Source organism: Aotus nancymaae, unplaced genomic scaffold (assembly GCF_030222135.1).
Source record: "Aotus nancymaae isolate 86718 unplaced genomic scaffold, 86718_ANA_hifiasm-v0.15.2.pri h1tg000265l, whole genome shotgun sequence".
Lineage (NCBI taxonomy): Eukaryota > Metazoa > Chordata > Mammalia > Primates > Aotidae > Aotus > Aotus nancymaae.
Genome location: NW_026988680.1, coordinates 284745 through 311266, shown reverse-complemented (window position 1 = coordinate 311266; position 26522 = coordinate 284745). Strand labels below are relative to the sequence as shown.

General features: G+C 45.1%; 2 protein-coding genes across 4 annotated transcripts in view; both read left to right on the top strand.

The window, feature by feature from the left end:
• LOC135273109 (fibrous sheath-interacting protein 2-like) overlaps nt 1-8041 on the top strand; it is a 48295-nt gene extending 40254 nt beyond the window's left edge. For 2 of the 3 annotated variants that reach the window (XR_010340970.1, XM_064372035.1), the window contains 4 exons: nt 3068-3114; nt 5396-5439; nt 6595-6655; nt 7841-8041. Coding sequence is in view for 1 of the 3 variants with exons in the window: in XM_064372035.1 (XP_064228105.1) it covers nt 3068-3114; nt 5396-5439; nt 6595-6655; nt 7841-7869 (181 nt within the window). In the remaining 2 variants the exon portion in view is untranslated. The remainder of the gene's footprint in view (nt 1-3067; nt 3115-5395; nt 5440-6594; nt 6656-7840) is intronic. The other variant, XR_010340971.1, reaches the window with a different exon arrangement.
• A 7235-nt stretch (nt 8042-15276) lies between these two features.
• Nucleotides 15277-26522, top strand: part of LOC135273113 (obscurin-like) — a 56252-nt gene continuing 45006 nt past the window's right edge. The window contains 7 exon segments of the mRNA XM_064372039.1: nt 15277-15370; nt 20414-20686; nt 21472-21738; nt 21955-22221; nt 24831-25103; nt 25564-25785; nt 26405-26418. Coding sequence (XP_064228109.1) covers nt 15277-15370; nt 20414-20686; nt 21472-21738; nt 21955-22221; nt 24831-25103; nt 25564-25785; nt 26405-26418 — 1410 coding nt within the window.

The window sequence follows — 26522 nt, the reverse complement described above, 5'->3', positions numbered from 1 at the left end:
GTTGCCAGATATAAAATCAAAACAGAAAAATTAGCTGCATTCTATATCCTTACAATGAACGACCTAAAGACAATTAAGGAGAAAAATCTATTTATATTAATAACAAGCAGAATAAAAAGAATATATTTAACCAAGGAATTGAAAAATGTGACTTTGTCAACTACAAAATAAGCAGAAAGATATTTCATGCTTATGGATTGCAAGGTTTAATATTGTTGAAATGTTCATTCTACTCAAAGTAATCCATAGAATCAATGGAATCTTTATCAAAATACCAAGATTTTTTTGTAGAAATAGAAAATTTATCCTAAAGTTCACTAGTGCCTCAAAGGACCTTTAATAGGAAAACAACCTTAAAATAGAACAAAGATGCAGATGTTTCATTTTCTGATTTCAAATCTTACTACAAAGCTATCATAAACAGTGTGATACTGACATAAAGATAGACTTACAGAGCAAGGACATGGAATAAAGAGCCGAGAAATAAACCCTTCCATATATGATCAAATGATTTTTGCCAAGAGAACCTAGACCATTTAGTGAGGATGGGATGTCCTTTTCCACAAGTGGTGATGGGAAAATTAGATACTCACATGCAAAAAACAAGCAAACGAAATGAAGGTGAACCCTTACCTTAAACCATATACAAAAATAAACTCAAAATGAATCTTAGATTTAAGTATAAGAACTTAAGCCGGGCGCAGTGTCTCACGGCTGTAATCCTAGCACTTTGGGAGGCCGAGGCGGGTGGATCACGAGGTCAAGAGATCGAGACCAACCTGGTCAACATGGTGAAACCCCGTCTCTACTTAAAATACAAAATAAAATTAGCTGGGCATGGTGGTGCGTGCCTGTAATCCCAGCTACTCAGGAGGCTGAGGCAGGAGAATTGCCTGAACCCAGGAGGCAGAGGTTGCCATGAGCTGAGATCACGCCATTGCACTCCAGCCTGGGTAACAAGAGTGAAAGTCTATCTCAAAAAAAAAAAAAAAAAAATGTATAAGAACTTAAAAAAACCTTTGTCAGGTCAGGCACGGTGGGTCACGCCTGCAATCCCAGCACTTTGGGAGGCCGAGGCGAGTGAATCACGAGGTCAACAGATCGAAACCATCCTGGTCAACATGGTGAAACCCCGTCTCTACTAAAAATACAAAAAATTAGCTGGGCATGGTGGCGCGTGCCTGTAATCCCAGCTACTCAGGAGGCTGAGGCAAGAGAATTGCCTGAACCCAGGAGGCGGAGTTTGCGGTGAGCCGAGATCGCGCCATTGTGCTCCAGCGTGGGTAACAAGAGCGAAACTCTGTCTCAAAAAAAAAAAACAAAAAAAACTTTTGTCAGAAGACATAGGAGAATGACTTCATGACATTGGATTTAACAATGTTTGTTGTTGTTTTTGTTGTTATGATACTAAAAGTACAGGCAAGAGAATAATAGATATATTGTGATTCATTATAATTAAAACTTTTGTGCTTCAAAGGACACGATCAACAAAGTGAAAAGTCAACCCACGGAATGAAGGAAAATATTTGCAAATTGTACATCTAGTAAATAATTAATATTCAGAATATGAAAATAATTCCTATGACTCAACATCAGTGAGACAACCCAATTAAAAATGTCCAAAGGCAGGGAAAATGTGGCATATCTACACCATGGAATATTATGCAGTCATCAAAAATGATGAGTCTGCGTCCTTTGTAGGGACATGGATGAACCTGGAAGTTATCATTCTCAGCAAACTGACACAAGAACACAAAATCAAACACCACGTGTTCTCACTCACAGGCAGGTGTTGAACAATGAGAACACAAGGACACAGGGAGGGAAGCACTACACACTGGGGTCTGTTGGGGGAAATAGGGGAGGGACAGTGGTGGGTGGGGAGTTGGGGAGAGATAGCATGGGGAGAAATGCCAAATATAGGTGAAGGGGAGGAAGGCAGCACATCACACTGCCACGTGTGTACCTATGCAACAATCTTGCATGTTCTTCACATGTACCCCAAAACCTAAAATGCAATTTAAAAGAAAAAGAATTCAATAACCTACAAAATTTCTAATAAACCTGTATGCTAAGGATTAAAAACAAAAATGTCCAAAGGACTTGAATAGACTTGAACATAGGCAATATAAGGATTTTCAGTCATTTCCCTAATCATTAAAGAAATACAAATCAAAATAACAAGATACCACTTTCAACACATTAAGATAACTAAAGAAGGAAGTAAGAGAGGGAAGGAGGGAGGGGTGAGTGGGGAAGGAGGGAGGAGTGAGTAAGGAAGGAGGGAAGGAGAGAAGGAAGGAAGGAAAGGGAGGGAAAAGAAAATAAGCACTGGTAAGGGTGTAAAGAATTGAAACTCTTGTACATCGATGGTGGGAATTTCAATAGTGCAGACACTGTGGAAAACAGTATTGAGGGGTTCTTAAAAATTAAACATAGACTTACCCTATGATCAAGCAATTCTACTTTTTTGTACATACTCATAATAATTAAAAGCAAGGACTGAAACAGATATTTGTACACCATTTTTCACCATAGACAAATCCCAATGTCCACTGATAGATGAGTAAATAAATGGGTTATAAATATTCAATGTTATAAATATTCAGCTTTAAAGGAAGGATATTATGATGCACACTACCAGATGCATCAATAGCACAGTCAAAAAGCATAGAGACAGAAAGTAGAAAAGTGGTTTCCAGGGGAGGAGGAAAGAGGGAAATTAGGTTTTAATGTTTAATCGGCATAGAGTTTCAGTTAAGAAAGATGAAAAAGTTCTGGAGCTGGATGATGATAATGGTTGCACAGCACTGTAAATGTACTTAATGCTACAGAACTATACACTTAAAATGGTTAAAATTGTAAATTTAATGTATGTATAACCACAATTGTAAAAGTAGGGGGAAAAGTCAGTCAGAAATCATTTTGATTTGATTTGGAATCTCAGTGAATAATATACTATTTCAGGTTTCTTTCCATATGAAGAGTAACTGTTCTTTAGCTTAACCAGTAAGTTCTTCATTTATTAAATATACCTAAAGTGATGCTCTTTTTTCTTTTGTTTTAGAGAGGATGAAGATTGTTACTCAGAGTCAAGTGCTGAAATATTAGAAGGTTGGATTCTTTTTTCTGAAATTAGAGAGTGTTCAAAAGGAAATGTTGTTTACTACTTTGATAATTTTTTTTAGTCATCAAACTAAAAACTATTCCCTATCTAAGGTCCTCCTCTGTTTATTTCTGGCTCAATCCATTCCAATTACCCTAACCTCCTTGCTGTTCCTCAGACATTTTCTACATTAACGGCCCTTGGATTTGCTGAGCCTCCTGTAGTACTCTCTCACCTGGATCTGCATATCAGATCTTGGCTCAAATGTCACTTTCTCAGTGAGGTCTTCTCTGATCACACTCTGAAACTGCAACTTAATTCTGATTATGGTGCTACCTATCCCAGTTCTTTGCTTTACTGCATAGCACTTTCTGTTTATTGTGTATTTTAATTGTTTTTTGACTATCTCTCCAGAATGTAAGCCTCATAAAGGTGGAGATTTCTGTCTGTTCACAGCTGTATCACCAAGAGCTTAACACAGTCCATGGTTTATAGTAGATACAGGCATTTAATGAGATAGGAGAGACTATGGGAGGAACCAAAGGTGAAGGAGGAGCACACGATTTCTTTTTTGGTTATGTGAGTTTGAGATATCCTTTAGACCTTTAAGTTGAGATGTTACGTAAGCAATTGTGTATTTAAGTCTGAAATTCAGTGGAAAGATCAAGGCCAGATATATGCATTCCTAATTCATAGAATATACAATAAAATCTCAAATAACTTAAATCTGAACATCTGGGTCCCACAAATATCAGGAATATTTCTCTGCTGCTTCATCGAAATAACTTCATAGTTTTCCTGGGGAGTTGGATGCCTGTATACCCTAGAAACTTAAAAACATATGTTTGGAATCATGGCCCTTGTAGCAAACCCAAATGTCCTCAATCATGTAAAACAAAGTTTGTTCAATTATGTGCAATATAGATACAAACATTTTTTAGGAAGATTATCAAGCAACAGGGAAATCTTGCCAATTTTATCACATAATTTAATCACTTCTCATATTTGAGCTGATGGATATTTTACTATTACTTTTTTTTGGAACCCATATTGGCCCAAAGAGTATTTTAGATAGTTATTCCTTTATCTGCATATTCCTTTTGTTGGCTTTTGATGAGTGTAGCTATATAAAATGCATAGTGTTTTCTTATATGATATCTCAGTGGCTGCTTGTGAGATAGCCACGGAAGACAGTCTCATTCCCATATATGTATGAGAAAACAGAGTCAGAGAAGTTAGATGTTCAATGTTCACAAAGCTCTAAGCAACGAAGCAAAGATTCAAATACAGGTTTTCTGTCTTAGCAGGTTAGCTGCTTCCCTAGCAGTGGGTTGTTATGAAGCTTCTCTCAGTGTCATTTCTAGCTCCTTGACTGAATTTCTTTCACTGATATATTGACCTACTCAGGCAACTTTTGGTCCTGTAGATTCCACCAAATTTCCTCCAGGCATTGCCTCAAAGCTCTCCTGATTGTCCCAAAAGTTACAATTTAATAATATCAGTACTCTCCTCTTTATTGTAATGATCTGCTTTTAAGTATGTACAGAAAGTGGTAGAGCTGGAAGCGCTCTTAAGAATCGTCTATAATCTCTCATTTTACAGGGAAACAAAGAGGCTTATAGGGATTGAATGGTTGTGCATAGATATATAACTGCTAAGTTATAGAGCTTGCCTCTCCCACTATGTTACATTTCTTCTTTCTTTCTTTCTTTCCTCTTTCTTTCTTTCTTTGTCTCTTTCTTTCTTCTTTCTCTTTCTTTGTCTCTTTCTTTCTCTCTTTTCTTTCTTTCTTCTTGAGACAGATTTTTGCTCTTTTTGTCCAGGTGGGAGTGCAATGGCACAATCTTGGCTCACTGCAACCTCTGTATTCTTGGTTCAAGTGATTCTCCTGCCTCTGGGATTACAGGTGCCCACCACCATGCCCAGTTAATTTTTGTATTTTTTTTTTAGTAGAGACGGGGTTTCACCACGTTGGCCAGGTGGTCTCGAACTTCTGACCTCAGGTGATCCACCTACTTGGGCCTCCCAAAGTGGTGGCCTAAAGTGAAGCCACCACTCCCGGTCTCATCTTTCATAATTTCTAACTGAAGGGATAAGACATGCCCCAGAATTCTAGGGCACTCACCCATTTCACTGTTGTTCTCAGTACATTTAAAATAACAACTTCTTCCATCTGCCTAAATTATATGATTGTTTGGTGAAAAATAGTAATATGATCAGATTTGTGTCAACAAATATATATGCCTCAGAAAGAGACTATTTTACTTTTTTTTTTTTAAATCTCTACAGAAAGTTCTCAGGAACAAAAGCCAGAGAATAGAAGCAGTGTTGAGGTAAGTATTTTAAATTATCCTTAATTGGAATGTATTGGGACCTAGTTAAGCACAATTCGGTTTTCATAGCCAGGGACTGTGTGGTGTGATTTGTAGTATATCAGGAAGCATTCTCCTGTTCACAATTTCTTACACCCTGTTCTCTCTCCCTAGCTGAGGCCTGTCCCTGGTATATTAAAATATCCTAACAAAATCTTTGGGTTAAGTCAGCATTCCTTGTTTAAGTGCACCAAATAATACACTGGTTTTTCCTAGCTTCTAAGTACAATTTCGTTTATTAGCTCTGTTGCAACAGTCTCTAGAAAGAGCCTAGAAGAAAAACGTTTTCACAGATAATGTGATTATATAGCCTAAGTTGAGAATCAATACTTTACATGGTCTCTGCCCCATTTGATTCCTCAAGTATCTTGTTTACAATAACTTAATACATGAGCACACTTAAGTCTTCTTGGAAGAACTATGGTAAAACTCTTGTAGTAATATCTGCTGCTCTTTACCTGATATAGACACTGCACATTCCTTTTATATTTCATGTATTTAAGCCTTATTTTATTGATTTTTAGCAGATGACATTTTTTCAATCACCTGCCCCAGGCTATTTTATGCCTCTCTGGGACAATTGCTGCTCCTGTACTTAAAACTGATAAGGGTCTACAGAGTAAAGCTAATATTGGAGACACAATCCCAGCACTGTCAGGTCCACAGAGCCACTTTATTGCTACCAACTTTGCAGTGGCTAAGACTTCAATAAAATAAAATTTGGGGTTACAAAGTGATCATCATTTCTCTCCCCTTATCATTACATCATTTTTCAGAAAAGGGTTTTTAACTTTTGTTAATTCAATCAAAGGATAGAGGGGGAAGACAGAGCTGAGATTTTTCATGAGTTAATATGGTTGAACCACTGACCTTCATTTCGTGTTAGCCAAGGCCTGCATTCATAACAAGGGTCAATCTTAGTCATCTTACTTCACAAAAACTATGAGCCTCAGTCTCGGTGAGCAATTATTTGAGATTGCAGAGCACAGATATATTTTATGGAAGGTGCTATAGTGATATATATAGGTATATCTAGTGGATTTGAGGATTTATTGGTATATCTAGTGTTTAGTGTCCAGTGAAAGACTCAGTTTGTATTTCGATTTACTTTGGCAGTTTATCACCCTCTTTGAAAGATCCAAGGATGTTGACAATGCAAATTCTTCAAATATTTCAGGTACAAAATGAACTATTTTAGCAACTGGTATAATTAAGCTCTCAATTGTGTGATTTTGAATTTAGGATTTGTGATTACTATCCTGGAAATGAGTGGCTCTCCCCTTGCATATTACCAAAATGGGATTGAAAGAATATTCTTACTGTTTGTACAAATGCCAATTTGCAGTAAATTACGTAGTTCTCTATCTGTACACCAAGGCAACAATGGATAATTTAACTAAAATGTGTCAGGCACCAGCTAGCCACATTTTATTTAAAGAAAAAAAATGAGAATCATTAAAGAGAAAAATGACAATAGGTTTCCAAGGTTACCCCCCAGCTAATGATCGGCAGAGCTATGTTTCAAATCCCAGTCTCATGTAGCATCGTCATTGTCTACACACTCAAATGGTCATAAGAGTAAGGAAGGTACTATGAACAACAGCAGCAGGTTGAGCAGGGGCATGAGGCTCATGGGAGATGGCGTGCTGCCTTCGCAGGAGGGAGCTGCTACTCAGCTACCATCACTGGTATGCTAGATTGTTCCCAGTTCTTCCAATTTTTCCAAAGAATCTGTGTATAAAAATTTTATATGTAAGTTTATAACCTTTGAGTATCATTTACTACAATCAAGAAAATATGCAATTTTAGTGGCCCTATTAAAACTTATGAAGTATCAGAAAAGTACATAAATGATTATTTCTTTACCTATAAAATAACAATTTTGTTAAAGTAATATGATTATATTTTTTAAAGCCTCATGCTGAATAAATGGTGCAAAAAAAATCCAAATAGAAACTCTTTTATTACCTACATAATCCTGTCTCATATGACATAAAGAACCACTTGGGATCAATCAATGGAAAATTTACTCAAAGTAGATGAGAATTTATAGTATTTTTAATGTACGTCTACCTTCTCTTGAGCATTCTTAAGTAGGTGTCCACACTGAATAGAGCTGAAAGTTATGTTCCCATTTAACTCATTAGACATTTTCAGAGTGTTCTGCTGGGAAAAGAGAAGTGGACTTTGCATACCTGACTAAAGATGTCTCATAGGACAGTAGGCATAATGATGCCATGAGTGTCAGAAAGCCTGGACCCTATTCCCAGCTGGGTCACTGTTTACTCATATAACCTTAGGCAAGGTATTTGACATCAGCATCCAAAAATAAAGATATTCTTCTTGTTTACTTTGTCCACAGAAACTCCCAAGCCCAACATCTCCAAATGAGGATGTAAAATGCTGACAAAAATGTCTTCAGCTTTGTCGAAGGTGTTTTCTCGAAATAATCCCAATATTTCCAGATCTTCTTCACCAACTCACCATCATGAGGACTAAAGCTTTTGTACCTGATATAAGTATGGTCACTTCTCTTAAAAAATAAAATGATTTTTAAAGCATAGTACAGTGTCTTGTAAGATGATTCCTGTACTACTGAAAATAAAAGCAAATAGTGTAAGAGGGGCCAGGTAAAAGAGAGGTTTGATGTGGGTAACCCCCCATCTAGGCACCAAGGAAGGAGAGCTAAGCAGATTCCCAGCACAATTAGTGCCTGAAGAATATTTTAGTTTATAGTGTTACTACTCAGTTATTTCCTTTTATATTATCCTTTATATATAATCATATATTAGTTTATAGAATGAGTGCCTGAAGAATATCTTACTACTCAATCATTTCCATATAATATATATGTGTGTGTATATACATATATATATGATTATATCTTAGTTCACTTAGTTCATAGAGAACCGCCTAGAGCAGACATGGCACAGGGCATGAATTAAGGAATAAGCAGCTTATAGTCGGAGGAATGTCTGTAGCAGACATGATGCAGAGCATGATTTAAGGGAAAAACAGTTATACCAGGACAAGAATCCATGGCCCAGGTGGCAGTGTTCAGTATCGTAAAGATACCCACTGTATGGCAGGCTTGGGGCGAGAGCCACTCCTCCTGATAAAGGAGTTGTAGTACCTTGTGTCTAGTTCTTGTGGAATGCTGCCCTCAGACTGGCAATCCCATGAGCGACCGAGGGCTTAAAACCCCTCCAGCATAATCATGCCTTGGTGACTGTGAACTTTATCAGCTCTTGTCACTGTGCTAGCTCAAAAGCATCGTCCTATAGAAATCATTGGAAGCTGCCAGCAGGTGGCGGTAGACCCTGTCAGCTCTGTCACTGCTGTGTGACTCAAACATCCTCCTATAGTCTTAGAAGCAGCATGCCCATAAATAAGAGATATTGCACACTGCACCCTCTTCACTGCGCACGGCCCACCTCCTTGCCTCGGTGACCTAATAGGAGTGGACTCCTTGCTGTGCACTGCCTACCTCCTAGCCTACCTAGGTGACCCAATGGGAGTGGACCCCTTGTTTATTGCTCATGACCCTATCACTACCCTTAAAGATGACCTCACTCACTACCCTGCCCCCTCACCTATGCCCAATAAATACAGATAGTTCTGGACGTTTGGGGCCTTGCCTGTCTCCACTTACAGGTGGCGTGGCCCCCCTGAGCCCAGCTGCACTTTCTTTGTCCTTTTGTGCCCTGTCTCTTTATTTCTCAGATCATGTGCCTCAGCACAGTGATGGGGACACCCCACGACCCAGTGGGGCTCTGGCCCTACAGTTAAACAAATGCTTTGGATATGCATTTTGGTATAAGAAATATTAATAATTAATATTACCCGTGTGCCATGAGAGGAACTGACTAATTAGTAAACTAGACAACTCACAATACCCACCAGGAAATGCACATTGATTTCTCCTATTAAATTTTAGAGGATGTTGTTACCAGGATAGTTATTAAATTGAGATGAAAACCAAGCTGAAAATGAAACTATGTAACTGATCAGCTTACTGTTAAAGGCATATTTAGATACTCAAATAAAATAATTTATACCAGATAAACTTTTTCCGTCTGCAAGGAAAGTTAGTTTAGTTTGTGTCTCCCAGGCAAAATGATCAAACTCTAAATAAAGCAGCATTTGAAAGTAAGTGATAACTGTATATAATTCCATATATGCATAAAATGGCCCCTATGATTAAAAAAAAAAAGATAAATCATTGCAAGTAAGGTACCTCTTGTGGGTAAAATATGAATCATGAAATCATTGGTCAATAAAGTTATTAAACCATTCTCAGAAATATTAGACAGGAATAGAAATCAAGATCCATTTGTAAAAACAAAAAGTAATAGGAAAAATTTAATAAGATGGCTAGCTAGTGCAGTGATAAAAGAATTTTTTTTTTTTTTAATTAGCTGAACTTGCCACTGAAATCAGCATCGTTAGATGCTCTGAAATCAGGACTGACAGTGTTTCCAGCCATTATGGCAATTTGAGCTCATCAATGAACACTTATGAACAAAACAAACTCATGTTTTATTATACAAAAAATAATCGTTTCTTGATTCAGAACCCATATACCTGATGGACTCTCTATCTTGTGTCAAGAAGCTAGGAATTCTCAACTGAGACAGTAAATAACATGTCATAGCATTACAATGCCTTACAGATTGTACATTGCATATAATGTAATTAAATATGTAAAATACAATGACTTTATGGTCCCAAGCCTTATCCCTTACTAGTTGGGAGAACTTCAGCAAGTTCTCTAAATTATAGCTTATGCATCTGTAAAATGGAGCTAAGAATACCTTAGTATTGGTGGTTTTAAAATAAGTCCTCTAATCCAAGCACTTTGGAGGCCAAGGCGGGCAGATCACCTGAGGTCAGGAGTTCAAGACCAGCCTCACCAACATGGTGAAACCTCGTCTTTATATTAATTTTAAAAAATAATAATAATAAGTCCTCAAGGCCAGGCATGGTGGCTAACGCCTGTAATCCCAGCACTTTGGGAGGCCGAGGCAGGTGGATCACCTGAGGTCAGGGGTTCAAGACCAGCCCGACCAACATGGTGAAACCCTGTCTCTATTTTAAAAGAAAAGAAAAGAAGTCTTCAAATTCTTTGACACTCTTTCCCATCAAAAGATGGAAACTTATTCTCTTCCCTTTAAACATGGGCCAGGCTTAGTCATTCACTTGTAAGGAACTGAAGGCAAGACTGGTGCAGTGGCTCATGCCTGTAATCCCAGCACTTAGGGAGGCCGAGGAGTGCAGATCACCTGAAGTCAGGAGTTCGAGACCAGCCTGGCCACATGGTGAAACTCCATCTCTACTAACAAAAATTAGCCGGGTATGGCAGCAGGCACCTATAATCCCAGCTACTCAGGAGGCTGAGGCAGGAGAATCACTTGAACCCAGGAGGCAAAGGTTGCAGTGACCTTGGTCACACCACTGCACTCCAGCCTATGTGACTGAGTGAGACTCCATGTCAGAAAAAACAAACAAAACAAAAAAAGAAAAACATGGTCCAAAAATAAAGTGAGTTTATTTTTGGGTGTGACTATGAAACTCTTTGCTGAGACCTCAGAAAGTCTACAAGGTGTTGCTTCATAGGCCCTTTCAAGCAGACAAAAGGCCTGGCATTTTGTTTGTTTGTTTGCTTTTTCCTTCTTTATTTTTTTTCAACACACCATTGCTGGCTTGAAAGGCCTACAAATCTCAAGGGTGTCATTGGACCACAGCTTTAGGAGGAGAGAGAGAAGGGCTAGAGGAGATTTATTGGTATGGATTTTGCTTAACAGGGTTAGTTGTAAATTGATTAACAAGAGGATTTTATATATATATATTTAAAAGAATTAGAATTAAACTGAAAGGGACATTCAGGCCTTTGGATTCCAGACTTCTAACAGCAGGAAGCAGTCTAAAAAGACTGTCACTCAGCTGCAAACATGGGCTACTTTTTTTTTTTTTTTTTTTGGAGACAGAGTTTCATTCTTATTGCCCAGGCTGGAGTGCAATGGCATCGTCTCGGCTCACTGCAACCTCCACGTCCTGGGTACAAGCAATTCTGCCTCATCCTCCCAAGTAGCTGGGATTACAGGCATGTGCCACCATGTTGGCTAATTTTGTATTTTTAGTAGAGACAAGAGTTCTCCATGTTGATAAGGCTGGTCTCGAACTCCTGACCTCAGGTGATCTGCAACATGGGCTACTTTTAATGGAAAAGGAAGAATGGCTCTCAAAGTTGGATGGAGAGCCCAGTGGTTGGAACCAAAAGCACGGTGGACAACTTCCAGGTGTAGGACCGAGCCCCATCAAGAAACTGGCAACATAATCCACAGCTGGATATCAGAATCCCTGTGTGCCAGTGGTATGTGCTTCACTTTCCCGACTTTTTGAACAGAAGCATCTACAGCGATGATCCTGTGCTTGTTCCACTATTGTACAATATGTTGGATGCAGCGGGCAGATAGGCAGCTTGTCTTGATTCACGGGTCTTCAGGTGGAGAGGAACTGTACTGCGAAGCTCTACTCCAGGAACAGCACCCAAGGAGCCCCAGCCACTCCTGCGCCTGATTTACACGTCAAGATCATGAACCTTGAGCCCAAGCCTGACGCTACAAGTGATACAATGTTTAAAGGGTTTAGGGTGGAGGAGTGAGTCTATTTTGCCTGTAGGGGAAAATGCAGGTAATGTATGTCCAGTGGGTAAATTGTGATGGTTCTAAAATATGTCCACAAATTCTATGATATTCTTCTCAGCAAAAGGTAGGGGCTAATTCCCCTTCCCTTGAATCGTGGCTGGCCTCACTGACTTAATTTTAACCAATAGAATATGGCAGAAGTGATCCTGTGTGATTTCTCCAATGAGGTCACCAACGGGGACACAGCTTTTGCCTTCTTCTTCTTTCTGGAGATGTTTATCTTTGGAACCCAGCCAGCACTGCGTGAAGAGGCCAAGGAGCTCCAGGGAAAGGTCATGTGGAGGTGCTCTGGTCGTAGCCCGTGCTGAGCCCCAGCATCAACCTGCAGACCTGTAGGTAAGTGAGATTTCAGATGATGCCAGCCACCAGCCTCAAGTCACCCCTTCTCTCAGCAAGCTTTAAGTATACAATACCACATCATTAACTGGAGTTGTAGGACTTTCTCCTTAGATCAGCTGAAAACCGAGTTCTTGTCACACCGCCATGAGCGATTAGGCTCACAGACAATCTGGAGAATGAGAAAAATGGAATTTATTAGGCAAAAAGGGAAAAAAAGGTAGAGGGGTGGGAGACAGGAACTCTCAGCAGAGTGAGAGCCCTGCTAGCTGGTTTTCCAGCATCGCAGATGGAATTCCAGGTTCCACCCTGGAATAGGAGAGGCCAGGCTCCTCCTCGCTGCAAACGGAGTGAACTTTAGGAGGCTCCACCCCAGTGTGCACCCTTGGGCTTTCTCAGAGTCACCATGTTGCATATCAGTACTTGTCTTATTTTAGAAAAATCAGTTTTGAAAGCCCCGTAGCAAGAAGAAAAATGGTAATATATTGTAGGCTATCATTCTGTGAAATGGCTGTATATGCAAAGTTGCTCCCAAATGCTGAAGAACAAAAGAAGGTGGCCGACAAATCCAGTGTCGGGAAAGGATGTTTCATCAGGGAACTTACAGACAGAAGGGTGGTCTTGGGCAGCAGCAAGACAGGTAGATCTCTGCACTGTTACTCCCCAGACCCAAGGCTGATGGGGAAGGGGTATACCTGCTCCAGCAAGACAATGAAAGGCAACTCTCCAGAACAGACAAGAAGGCTGTGTGTCATATCCTATAATTTGTGTGTTAACATCAAGGTTGACATGTTCTTACACTAAGGACAGCAAATAAAGTAGGAATCAGGAGACATTCACGGGCCTGGGGCTAATCAGACGTCAGGCTGACAGGTTAGCATCCGAGAGGGAGCCACGTTTGTCTCCACAGTTATAATGCCAGAATCAAATGGTTACACCTGTAAATAAGTGCAGAAGAGAAACAGAGGGATTAGATGGAGGGAGGAATGATTTTTTTCTTCCATTACCCAAATTTTCTGTAATATTTTTACTTCAGTAATCCAAGGAAACGCATATATTTTAAAATTTTTATCGTACATTCCCAGTCTAAATCGAGTTGTGTCTTTTCACGGACCTCCCTTCCTGTTAAATCAGGTAAAGTGGCTTGGAAGAGGAGCAGGGACAAAGCGGCATCCTATTTCTTGGAGCTTGGGGATCAACAGAGGGTTCACTCTAGAACCCAGATTGCCTACCTTCCCAGCTGATGCCCAATTCCTCACCCTGTAACCCCCCAATACTAGTTAGTTCTCACCTATATAAACTGAGTATTAGATCCAGTGCCACATTAAATGTGCATTATTTGTGTAAGCAGAAGTCACAGCTGTCTGAGCTTAGAGGTGATATCATCCAGTAGTTGGAGGAGTTGGTCAAAATACATGGGTTGGATACCTACCTCCACCGAGTATTGGCTGAGGGCTTGGCAGATGTAATTAAGGACCTCAAGATGAGATCATTCTGGATCAGGTGGGCCCTAAATCCAACAAGTGTCCTTTTAAGAGAGGAAGACATGACAGAGAGCAGGAGGTCATGTGAGGACAGAAGCAGAGATTCACAAGCCAAGGAATGCCCGGGGCCACCGGAAGCTGGAAGAAGCAAGGAACACATTCTCCCTTAGAGCCCCAGAGGGAGCCCAGCCCCACCTACCCCTTGATTTGAGTTCTGGCCTCTAGAACTCTGAAAGAATAAATTTTGTTGGATCAAGTCACCCAGTTTGAGGATGTTTGCAACAATTCTGGGAAACTAATATGATGGATGGGTCTCACAAGCCTAACCCTGGATGAAAAAAATCCAAGTTAGAGAAAACAAGGACACCATCTCAACAGCGTTTCAGAAACATGAAACCCATAGGTTGTACTGTTTAGGAATACATGTGTATTGACAAAAGCGTAACAAAACAAATGGGAATGATGAACACCAAATTTAGAGAAGTGGAAATTGTAAAGGGAAGGAAGGGACTACAGTGTGGGGAGTGGGGGGTCACAAAGCAAAGGCTTCACCTGTGTGGATAGTAATGCATTTCCCAAGCTGGGTGGTAGAGTGAAGGAGGATGGGTATCATAGGTTTACACCTTAGTGTATGTCTTAACTATTTCATTATAATACAATTTAAAAGGGAAGAAATGAAAAAGGACAAAAAGGAAGGTTGACAGCACCTTGAAGGTGGGGGAGCTTCTTTCTTGGATAAACATATGACCTTTCAAGGTCAGAACAGGATGATTTGGTGCATATCTAGCTCCTGATACTAAGCAGGTGAAACTCACTTTGTTAATATTTAGTGTTCTGCTGCTGCTTATAAATAATTCCAACAGTAACCTTTCATTGGAAAAACACCTGTACAGTGCCAACTCTGATTGCTCCCTGTGGATACTGCTTAGCTAAAAATTAATATATCATACTTTCTAGAATGACAGAATGTGGGCTGGAATAAGAGAAAACAGTAACTTATAAGATGGAGTCATTACTGGAGGATCCAGGTACTATTTACTGACTTTTTTCTTTATTCTCAAGTCAACAAAATTATCGAGTCCACATTTGCAGAGTCTTTTATTGGCCTTAATCTTAGGTTGTCTATCAAAAACAATACTGCTGTGGATTAATAAACATCACAAACCCATAATAAACTGCACGGGCCCCTAGTCCTCCTAGGTAATACACGAGCTAAGCTGAAGACCATAAAAGTGGGCTGTCGTGCGCTTGCTACCTCGGCGTGGCTGAGGATGCCTGCTGGCTGCACTACCTGTAATATCCACGAGGTGGCAGCAACACCTCGGCCGCCAGCCCGGGACCTCCAAGGGCGACTGAGGCTGCACAGTTGACGTCCTCATCACCAACTGGGCGGTCCTGGTTTCAAAACCAGATCTGGTTGTTTTCTTTGAGAGCTAGGAGTTAGACAAACACTGTGATTATTTTCAATGAAAAATTATTCATGCCAATCATACAACCATAATTCGATCTCTGGTATAAGCAACCCTCTCTTTCCTTTTTAAAATTTTTTTTGAATATTAGGTGGTGAAATCCTGCATTACTTTAAAAACATGCCCAGGCCAAACGACGGAGACTCTCAAAAGATCAGCGGTTGCCAGGGGTTGGGGAGGAGGGAGATGAATTGGTGGAGCATGAAGGATTTTTAAGGCAGTGAAAATACTCTGTATTATAATATAATGAGTTCTATGTTGTTATACATTTGTCCAGACACATAGAATGTACACCACAAAGAGTGAACACCTATAATCCCAGCACTTGGGACTAAGGTAAACTGTCGACTTTGGGTAATGAGGCAACAAATGTACCCTCTGGGGGATGTTGATAATGAGGGAGGCAGTGCACACGCAGGGCAGGGGTGGGGATATGGGAAAACTCTGTACCTTCTACTCAATTTTGCTGTAAACATAAAACTGCCTTAAAAAAATAAAATCTTTTAAAAATGCCTTTCCCAAAACTGTGCTAGGTATGTCAACATTTCTAAAATAATGACAATTATGTAGCAAAAGTATACTGAAAATCTATGTCTACAATATTCAAAGAGAAACAGTCTTCCAAATAATTAGCATTTTATAAATGATAGAACCATTTACAGCAGGAAAATCACAACTGGATCCCGCCATCTCTTCTTGTTGGGCATTATTGCTAAAATTCAGAATCAGCTGAGAAATGGCACATCAAGGCTGTGTCTTACTGCGCCATATCTGGAAGCTCTGAACCTTGACAGCCTGACTTCCAAAGGATAATTATATGGTGGCCTTCAGAAATTTTCTCAGCAGATGCTGCCTAATTTTCTGTCTCATTTTGTGGAATCCAGGGTGTCTCTTCTGTACAACGAACTTAGTAATACCACTCCTACTGACCTATGGGTTACTGTGAGACTCAAATGGAATCTAGATTCTCAATAAATATTTGTTCAATAAATGATGAGAAGACTTTAAAAATTGTACTTTTATAGACTACCAAAAACACATAATCCCCCTAGGATTTTGTAACTGTGATATAATGAGAAATATGTATTTGTTCTATCTCCAGGTACTGGCACAGAGCTTCTAAAACCCTTGGAATTTTCCAAGTGATGGGGTGAGAGGAGTGTCTTTTGTTCTTCATGATAAGCATTTCAGCCACACCTGAGTCCACCCTAATGGTAGGCCTCAGGTCCACCACACCTGAGTCCACCTTAGAGGATGGGGCTGGTTGCCAGAGGAACCCACCATGTGATTAGAGGGTTGGAACTTTCAGTCCCACTCCCAGACCTCTGGGGAGGGAAGAGGAGGGGATGGTATTGAGTTCAGTCACAAATGGCCAATGATTTAATCAATCATGACTATGTAGCAAAGTCTCCATAACCATTCTGGATGATGGGGTTCAGAGAGCTTCCGGGTTGAATATATCCATGTGCTAGGAGGGTGGTGCACCCCAGACTCTATAGGAATAGAAGTTTCTGCATTCAGGATCCTTCATGACCTCCCCCAGGTACCTCTTCATCTGGCTGTTCATTTGTTCTTCACTATATCCTTTGTAATACACTGGCAATAGTAGAGTGTTTCCCTAAATTTTGTGTGCTGGCGAGGTATTGGGAAGTGGTTGACTCCTGGGTTGGTAAGAAGACTTTACCGACAACTGTATAGGTTTGAAAAAAGAAAGTTAAAAAGAATGAACACTGCAGAAGAGTGCAGCGGGGCATCTCAGCAAGAGGACTGAGCACACCCCACAGTGGATTTTTTTTCTTAGAAGTATTTATGGACTTTAAGACGGGAGCTGAAGGGTAATTTGGGCCATATTAGCCTTGTAGATCATGATAAATGATGACATTTGTAGACATTTTGGTGCCTTCATGTCAGCAAGTGTTGCACAGTGAGTTTCGGCATGGCATTCTGGAGATGCATAGAAATTCTAGTTACTTATAAATTTTAAGTTGAAAAAAGGACTGGAATCAGAAGCTGACGTTAGATACTAGGAAGTTTAATTACTTCGAAATTCCCCCAGATGTGGAGTTTTGCCTGTTTGATGGTCACCAGGTGGTCTTTGCTCCCTTCTAAGTTCCTCAGATAAGGAGTTTTTGTCTTCCGGGCTTGTTCAATGATCACCAGCTGAGTTTCACTCTCCTCGCTGTGAGCTGCTAGGCGAATTATCAAACCTAAGCGGGACACGGAAGCCTGATTTGTAGCCAAGTCAGACAGAAGCGTGAGTCACCCGGGGACCCACGACTTGCAATTGGCATCTGAAGTTGTAAGTGGGCAGTTTTGTGGGACTGGGTACTTAACCTGTGGGGTTTGTGTGAACTCCTGGCAGTTAGTGTCAGAACTGAATTAAATCATAAGATACAAAGTTGGTGTCAGAGAGTTGGAAAATTTGTTAGCATAGGAAAAAAATGCATTTGGTGTCAGAAGTCTCATCAGAAATATTTTTTTCCTTTAGTAATTACAAATACTGTAGGAAGATTTTCAAAAATGAATGAACTGTGAATATCCTTCCAACCATTTTGGAACGCAGTTCTCAACTCTGGGAAGGTTTTGTTTTTTTTTTTAGACATAAGGTTTCTTTTTTTTTTTTTTTTTTTTTAGTTTCATTCTGTTGCTCTGGAGTGCAATGGCGCGATCTCAGCTCACTGCAACCTCCGTCTCTTGAGTTCAAGCAATTCTCGTGCCTCAGCCTCTTAAGTAGTTGGAATTACAGGCACCCACCACCACACCAGCTAATTTTTGTATTTTTAGTAGAGACAGGATTTCACCATGTTGGCCAGGATGGTCTCAATCTCCTGACCTTGTGATGCACCTGCCTCAGCCTCCCAAAGGGCTGGGATTACAGGCATGAGCCACCACACCCAGCCGTAGGAAGGTTTTGTTTTTTGTTTTTTGTTTTTGAGATGGAGTCTAGCTCTATTGCCAAGCTGGAGGGCAGTGGCACGATCTTGGTTTACTGCAACCTCCACCTCCTGGGTTCAAGTGGTTCTCCTGCCTCGGCCTCCCAAGTAGCTGGGATTACAGAAGCTGCCACAATGCCTAGCTAATTTTTATATTTTTAGTAGAGACAGGGTTTCACCATACTGGCCAGGATGGTCTCGATTTCTTGACCTCGTGATCTGCCCACCTCAGTCTCCCAGAGTGCTGGGATTACAGGTGTGAGCCACTGTGCCTGGACAGTTTTTAAATGTCCCAGTTTTCAGGTTTTTTTTTTTTTTTTTTGCCAGCCAGCAGGGGAGAAACACCCATTGTTTTGTTGGTGTTCTAGATGAGTCAGCGACAGGAAACTGAGCTTCTTGAAGGTGCTCATCAACGAACTACCTCCTCATTTCAGCAGTGCCTCCAGAAAAGCTGGCATTCCTAGCCAATACTATCAGGTAGGGTGGTTCAAAATTAGCCAGATATTCACTAAACAAGGATTCTCAAGTTTTGATGTGCATACAAATCACCAGGGAATCTGGTCAAAAATGCAGATTCAGTCCCAGCGTCTCTGGAGTGGGGCGTGAGATTCTACACTGTTTAACCAGTTTGCAGGGCATGCTGGGACTCTGGTCAGTGGACCACACCTGAGGAGCACAGACCACGGCTCTATCACATGAGGCTGAGTACACCTGTGTTTCATCTTTGAGCTTCCCAACTGTATAAAAAAAATGACTTCCACAAATAAAGGGTCAGGGTCCAATGGAATATCTACTTTAATAGGTGTTTATCAAGCCAGTTTATTTGATCCTTGTTTTTGAAAGAAGAAAAGTTTTGCCCTTTTAGTCCTCTCTAATTTCCAGGTGACCACAGGCAGCTTTCCTTTTAACCGGGCATGGTGTGTGCTGTGGGCACGGTGGAGCTCCTGGAAGGGGGCATGCTGGGTATGGGTGTGGGGCCAGCCACTACCTGGGTGGCTCACGTCATTCTCCAAGATTGAGGGACTGCTCTGCTGAGCTGGAGAGGCCAGGGGGACCTCCTAGGGGAACCATCGCTTGGCATGGTCCTGTGAGGTCCGGGTGCAGGCAGGTGGATCCGGGGGTGATGGGTCCTGGAGCCAAGGTTGGAGGCTATGCTCTCCCTGCCCAGTGTGCTCCAAGGGGCACAGCCAGGGATGTTGCCATGAACCAGGGGCTGTGTCTGCTCAGAAGCCACCAGGCCAGTGTGGGGGCGCCAATGGGGATGACCAGGCAGAAGCTGAGATGCCAGGCAGGGGCTGTGAGTAGGCCACATCTCTGTCCTTCACAGGGCCCCAGCAAGGCCCCAAGGCCATGGGGCTGGCAGGGTGGAGCCATCCCCAAACCCAGTCTTGCAGCCTTGGAGGCACACATGCCCTGGAGCCTGCCTACTTCTCAGGGGCAGGTCCCTCAACTGCAGGGCAGTACCTGGCCCCCATGTGTGCCCACTGTCCTGGCTCCATTACTGGGAGTTCCCATCCCAGTCCCAGTGGCATCCTGGTGTGGGTGACAGGCAGCATAACAGGCCTGCTGACTGGTCCCTGACAGTCTTGTAACAAAATAGGGAAGGGGCAGGAGGCTGGTGAGTTTGTCCTGGAGCTGGGTCCAGCCTGCCCGGCAGCCCCTTGTCCAGGATCCAGCACCTCCTCTCCTCCCTGTGGCCACCACTGGTCCTCCCTCTCCCTGCCACCCTGATTGGAGCTCAGAGCTGTTGGTTACACAGATGCCAGGGTGTGGCCAGCTCCTGCAGAGAGGCATCTGCTCATTGGCTGAGGCAGTGTCCCACCCTCCCACTCGGGGCCTGGCCTCTCCCAGGGTCTGGTCCCTCTAAAGGACTGGGGGGATCCGGTTCCTCCTGGGGTCTGGTCTCTGCGAGCTCTGATCTCTCCCAGGGTCTGGCCCTCCCTAGGTCTGGCCAAGGGCAGTACCATCCTCTTGGCTGGACTGACAGTCTCTCCGATGGCCCTCAGATCTGCACGTCGGCATCACCAAGAGGCTGAAGACAGTGGAGGTGCTGGAGGGGGAGAGCTGCAGCTTCAAGTGCGTCCTGTCTCATGAGAGCGCCAGCGACCTGACCATGTGGACAGTCAGCGGGAAGAAGGTGGGCAGCTCCAGCTGCTTCGAGGCCACACGGCAGGGCCGAAAATACATGCTGGTGGTCCGGAAGGCCACGCCGAGTGATGCTGGGGAGGTGGTCTTCTATGTGCGGGGCCTCACCTCCAAGGCCTCACTCATCGTCAAAGGTGGGTGGGGCCTGCTGGATGGGGGCTTGTCACCCCGGCTGGGGGGTGGGGAGCCTGGGCCTGTCCCCAGGGGTCCAGGAGCTGGGCTCCCCGGCTGCAGAAGCTGCTGGGGGCACTTTTGGGGCCTGCCTCCCCCCATTGTGGCCCAGCTCCCCTTCTGGGAGCCTCAGGGCCTGAGGCACCTGCCGGGTACTGGGGGAAGCTCTGAGGTGGCAGCGGGGCCACACTCTGAGCTCTGATGAAGGCCTGGATTCTGGTCCAATCTGTGGTCCAAGTGCCCTGAGCGCTCAGTAGCTCCCCAGAGCTGGGGCTCACGGGGCCAGTCTGGCAGCACCGGCCCGGTCCGAGGCCCCAGCCATGGGCTCCGCTGATGTCACCGCCAGCACCTGAGTTCGCGCCCCTGATGCGCACGGTTGGTGCAGCTCAGCGGGCGGGGCTCACTCCTGGGACTCCTACCATGGCCACACTGAGTCGTCGGCCTGAAAGATGCCAATGGATAAAATTCTGTGATTGTTGATCTTCCTGCCTCCCGGTCCCATGCTGGTGACAGTGGGGACACTGGCATTCCAGGACTCTGAGGCTCCTGAAGGTAGAGGTGCCAGAGTTTGAGGGTTGCAGGTTCTGTTGTCTTATTCACCAGAGAGCGAGTGTTCCCAAACGCTCATCCTTGCCCCAGTCCTGGTCTTGGCAGAGGTGGGAGGTTTTGGCTGGGTCTGTGCCTGGGGTTGTGGCTGGCACCATGGCCCTGGCTGGGCCTCAAGGGCAGCTATCCCTGCTCCCTTCAGAGAGGCCAGTGGCCATCACGAAGCCCCTGGAAGACCAGCGGGCAGCGCCAGGGGAGGACATGTAGCTGCGCTGTGAGCTGTCATGGGTGGGCACCTGCATGCACTGGCTGAAGGATGGGAAGGCCATCCAAAAGAGCCAGAAGTACGATGTGGTCTGTGAGGGCATGATGGCCACACTGGTTGTCCGTGGAGCCTTGCTCAAGGACGTGGGCGAGTATGCATGTGAGGTGGAGGCTTCCAAGAGCACAGCCAGACTCCGAGTGGAAGGTAAATGCCGCAGGAGCCCCATGCATGGCCCTGGAGCAGCCTCGCTCCCCTGGCAGGGCAGGGGGCCACCCCTGGAGCCCAGGCTACTCTGTCCCAGCTGGAAGGGTTCACCCAGGTCCCAGAGCTTCAGCAGCCAGGCCTGGATGATAATGGGGCCAGTATGGGGTCTGCGCGGGCCTCACACCCCACATATTCTGCTTCCATCTCCCTGTCCAGAAAAAGCAAACAGCTTCACAGAGGAGCTGGCCGACCTGCAGGTGGAGGAGAAAGGCACAGCTGTGTTCACGTGCAAGATGGAGCACCCCACGGCCACCGTGACCTGGCACAATGGCTCCGCGGAGCTTTGGGCCTCAGGGAAGCACCAGCTCAGCCAGGAGGGCCTGACCCTGTGGCTCACCATCCACACCCTGGAGAAGGCAGACAGCGACACCTACACCTGCGACATCAGCCATGCCCAGACCCAGGTCCAGCTCCTAGTGAAAGGTGAGGCAGCTGAGTGTGCATGGCCCAGGCTTTGAATGGCACTGGAGACTTGGCAGTGGACAGGCCCAGCTTCAGTTTCCTATCACGAGGGTAGTGGGGTGCTCCCTGGCTGGCCACCGAGGCTCCAGCATGGCTGTGAATGAGCTGCCAGCTCTCACTTCCACGTGTGTTTATTCAGTCACTGTGTGTTTCTCTCTGGGTGGCCGCTGAGGCTCCAGCATGGCTGTGAATGAGCTGCCAGCCCTCACTTCCACGTGTGTTTATTTGGTCACCGTGTGTTTCTCTCATGCACGCAGGTGCCTGGCCCATGTGTGAGCTCTGCATGTATCTGCACATACAGCCTGTCACCCTTGTCCCAGAGGGACAGCCTGACTCGGCTGTGCCAGGCAGCCTCAGGTGCCCCCAGGGAAGAACTGACGGTCATCAGTGTTGTCATTGAGAGTTACACTGGCATCTTAGTCTTTCTCTTGTTGCTTATAACAGAATACCTGAACTGGGTCATTTATAAAGGAAAGTAATTTACTTCTTACATCTCTGGAGACTGGGACGTCCAAGGTCAAGGGCCACATCTGGTGAGGGTCCTCTTGCTTCAGGGACTCTCTGCAGAGTCCTCAGGAGGTGGCACAGGGCATCCCATGGGGAGGGGGCTGAGGGTGCCAGCTTGGGCCTCTCTCTATCTTCTTGTAAAGCCACCACTCCCATGACAGTGCTTTAACCCGTTAAGCCATTGATCCATGGATGGATTAATCCATTCCTGAGGGCAGAGCCCACTCACCCAATCTCTTCTTAAAAGCCCCACTCTTTATGTTGCCACATTGGGATTAAGTTTCAACATGAGTGTCCAGGGGGACACTGAGATCCTAGCAGGTGGCTTTTTGATCTTACTGTTTGCCTCTGTGGTTGAGTGGCAGGCAGAGTGAGAACTGTCCTTCTCTCCATGCTGTAGATAAGAAAACTGAAGTTTTAGTGGGTCCATGGCCAGGGCAAGGTCATGGGGCACATTGGCATCAGGGCAGGTGAGGCCCAGCCCCTGCACCACAGCCTCCACTTGGCTCTGGAGTCCTGGGCTGGTGTCCAGACCTGAGTTTGCAGGAGGTCCCTACTGAGGTCTGAGCACAGAGCATTCACAGGGTCCTGTATGTGAAAGGCCCCAGCCTTGATCATCAGAAGTAACACAAACCAGGAATCGTCACTGATTTTTCCTGTGCAGTGGATTTGGTGACCCTGGTGAAAGCATTCTGTTACCACAGTAAAGCACCATGATCTCAACTTGGTACCCATAGTTAATGTTTTAAAAAGTTATCAAAAGTGGCTGGGTGCAGTGGCTCATGTCTGTAATCCCAGCACTTTGGGAGGCCGAGGTGGGGAGATCATGAGGTTAGGAGTTTGAGACCATCTGGCCAACATAGTGAACCCCGTCTCTACTAAAAATACAAAAAATTTGCTGAGTGTGTTGGTATGCCCCTCTAATCCCAGCTACTCGGGAGGCTGAGGCAGGAGAATTGTGTGAACCCAGGAGGTGGCGGTTGCAGTGAGCCGGGATTGCACCACTGCACTCCAGCCTGAGCAACATAGTGAGACTCCATCTTAAAAAAAAAAAAAAAAGGGTTTAACATATGAGGATGCGGGCTGGCCTGGTCAGGGAGGCCAAGCCACTTCCATGTGTGCCATCCACTGATGAGAGCTTTTGTCCATGCACGTCACGCGGGCAGGGTTGGCTTCTGTGGAGTCATGCCTGGGGGGCACTGTGTACACAGAAGGAATCTGAATGCAGGGCCCGTCTCAATATTCATAAACGGTTGTCTCTTACCATTCCTAATTCAACAGCCAAAAAGCCTCATTTCTAGGAATTCACATTTTCCATCTTCCAATCATTTGATTTAAATTTCAACACAACTGCAGCTTTATTTTTTTGTGTGACAGTCTTCCTCTGTCACCCAGGCTGGAGTGCAATGGCAAGCCTTCTGCTCACTGCAACCTCAGCCTCCTGGGTTCAAGTGATTCTCCTGTCTCAGCCTCCTGAGTAGCTAGGATTATAGGCACCATGCCTGGCTAAGTTTTTTGTATTTTTAGTAGAGACGGGGTTTCACCATGTTGGCCAGGATGGTCTCAAACTCCTGACCTCATGATCCGCCTGCCTCAGCCTCCAAAGTGCTGGGATTATAGGTGTGAGCCACCGCACCTGGCATATTTTTTTTCACACTCCTGTTTCATCTGTTACTAGAAGAGTTAATTTCATGGCACAATTGTAATGACACACACAGCTGGCATTAGCAGGTTTGGGAGCCAGCTGCTTCTGGGAGCACAGCTTGGAAAGATGGCAGGACTGCACTGGCGTGGTTCTCAGCAGGCTGTGGACTCACCCAGCAAGCCTTGCAGAAGGATTCCCGAGGTGCAGAGAGGTAGGCTTGGGGCTCTGAGTGGCCCTCAAACAACTATCTTTGGACCATTCAGCTCTGACCCACTTACTGTTTTTGGAGTTCCATCCCTGCAAACTTGTTAAAACACAGCCACCTTGCTCTGTCATGGGGAGCACTGTCCTGGGGAGCCCCACTGGCTGAGCCTGCCCTGGATGGTGTGGGGCCCCTGAGCAGTCTGTGCCTTTGCAGGCCGGTGGGTGCTCATCATCGAGGACCTGGAGGACGTGGATGTGCAGGAGGGCTCCTTGGCCACCTTCCGTTGCCAGATCTCCCCTGCCAACTACGAGCCTGTGCACTGGTTCCTGGACAAGACACCCCTGCATACAAATGAACTCAATGAGATCAAGGCCCAGCCCTGGGGCTACCATGTGCTGATGCTGTGGCAGCTGTTGCTTAAGGACTCCAGCACCATCTACTTTGAGGTGGGTGACCAGCAGGCCTCAGCTGCCCTCAGGGTCACTGGTGGGTCGCATGCCCGCATTGCCCACGTCGCTCAGGGCTGCAGCCAGGTGGAGAGGCGGACATAGCTCAGCCAGTGCCCGGTGTCCCTGGGCTCACAGAGAAGGCCCCATTGGCTTTCTGTGGGGCAGGGGAGTTTGGAAGGCTGAATTGGGCTCCTTCGGAATGAATTCATCTGCGTGGTTTGCAGAACTGTGCTCAGTGTGGCTCAGGCAAGGCTGCATCCCCCCACAGGGCAGGAGCCCCCTCACTGTGGTGAGGAGGTGATGGGGTGATTGCACAGAGCCTGCCGTGCTCTCTGCACAGCCTGTTGCATGGCCCCAGTGTGAGGGTGACTGGGGGTGACTGCGGGTGCCAAGCCAGGGTGTCTGGTCTGCAGTGAGAGCCAGGGTTTCCCCATCAGCCCCTCCAGCAGCAGTGTGACAGCATCCCACATGCTCCTGCTTCTCTCTCTGCCCCCCAGAGAAGCCAAGCATCTTCTCCCAGGAGCTCACAGATGCCACGGTCACAGAGGATGAGGACTTGACCCTGCCATGCAAGACCAGCACCTGCAACATCCCTGTGCACTGGACGAAGGATGGGAAGACCCTGCGGCCGTCCACCCAGTGCCAGCTGAGCCACGAGGGCCACCGGGCCCAGCTGCTCATCACTGGGGCAACCCTGCAGGACAGTGGATGCATGCAGGGTGCATGGTGAGCCCCAGCTGCCCGAAGCCCAGCCACGGGCCAGGCACCTGCAGCTCTCTTGTCAGGCAGCACCAGCTTCAGGGCAGGGTGTGTGCACCCACAGGGAGCCCAAGGCGGGAGGACCCAGACTCCCGTGCATCCCATGTGGGGTGCCCCCGGTCCCCATGTGCTTTCTGGCATTTCCTGGCACCTGGTCCACCCTGCTTGGCTCCTGCCCTAGCCTCTGTCACCCGCAGGAGCCGCCCTGCAGAACCTCTGCATTCCTGAAGGGCCATCCCTCTGCACACCTGTGTGCCCACCTCCCTTTTTATTTTTGAGTCAGAGTTTCACTCTTGTTGCCCAGGCTGGAGTGCAATGGCATGATCTTGGTTCACTGCTACCTCTGCCTCCCAGGTTTAAGCGATTCTCCTGCCTCAGCCTCCTGAGTAGCTGGGATTACAGGCATGTGCCACCACGCCCAGCTATTTTTTTTTGTATTTTAAGTAGAGACAGGGTTTCTCCATGTTGGGCAGGCTAGTCTTGAACTCCTATCCTCAGGTGATCCACCCACTTCAGCCTTCCAAAGTGCTGGGATTACAAGCATGAGCCATCACACCCAGCCCTAATCTCCCTTTTTAGGAGGTGCAGCCACAGTGGCTTAGGGCCCGCCGTGACCTCATTTGACCTTACTTCCCTTGTCATAGCCATGGTCAGAGGTTTGGGCTAGGGCTCCCACCTGTGAATTTGGGGGGCACAG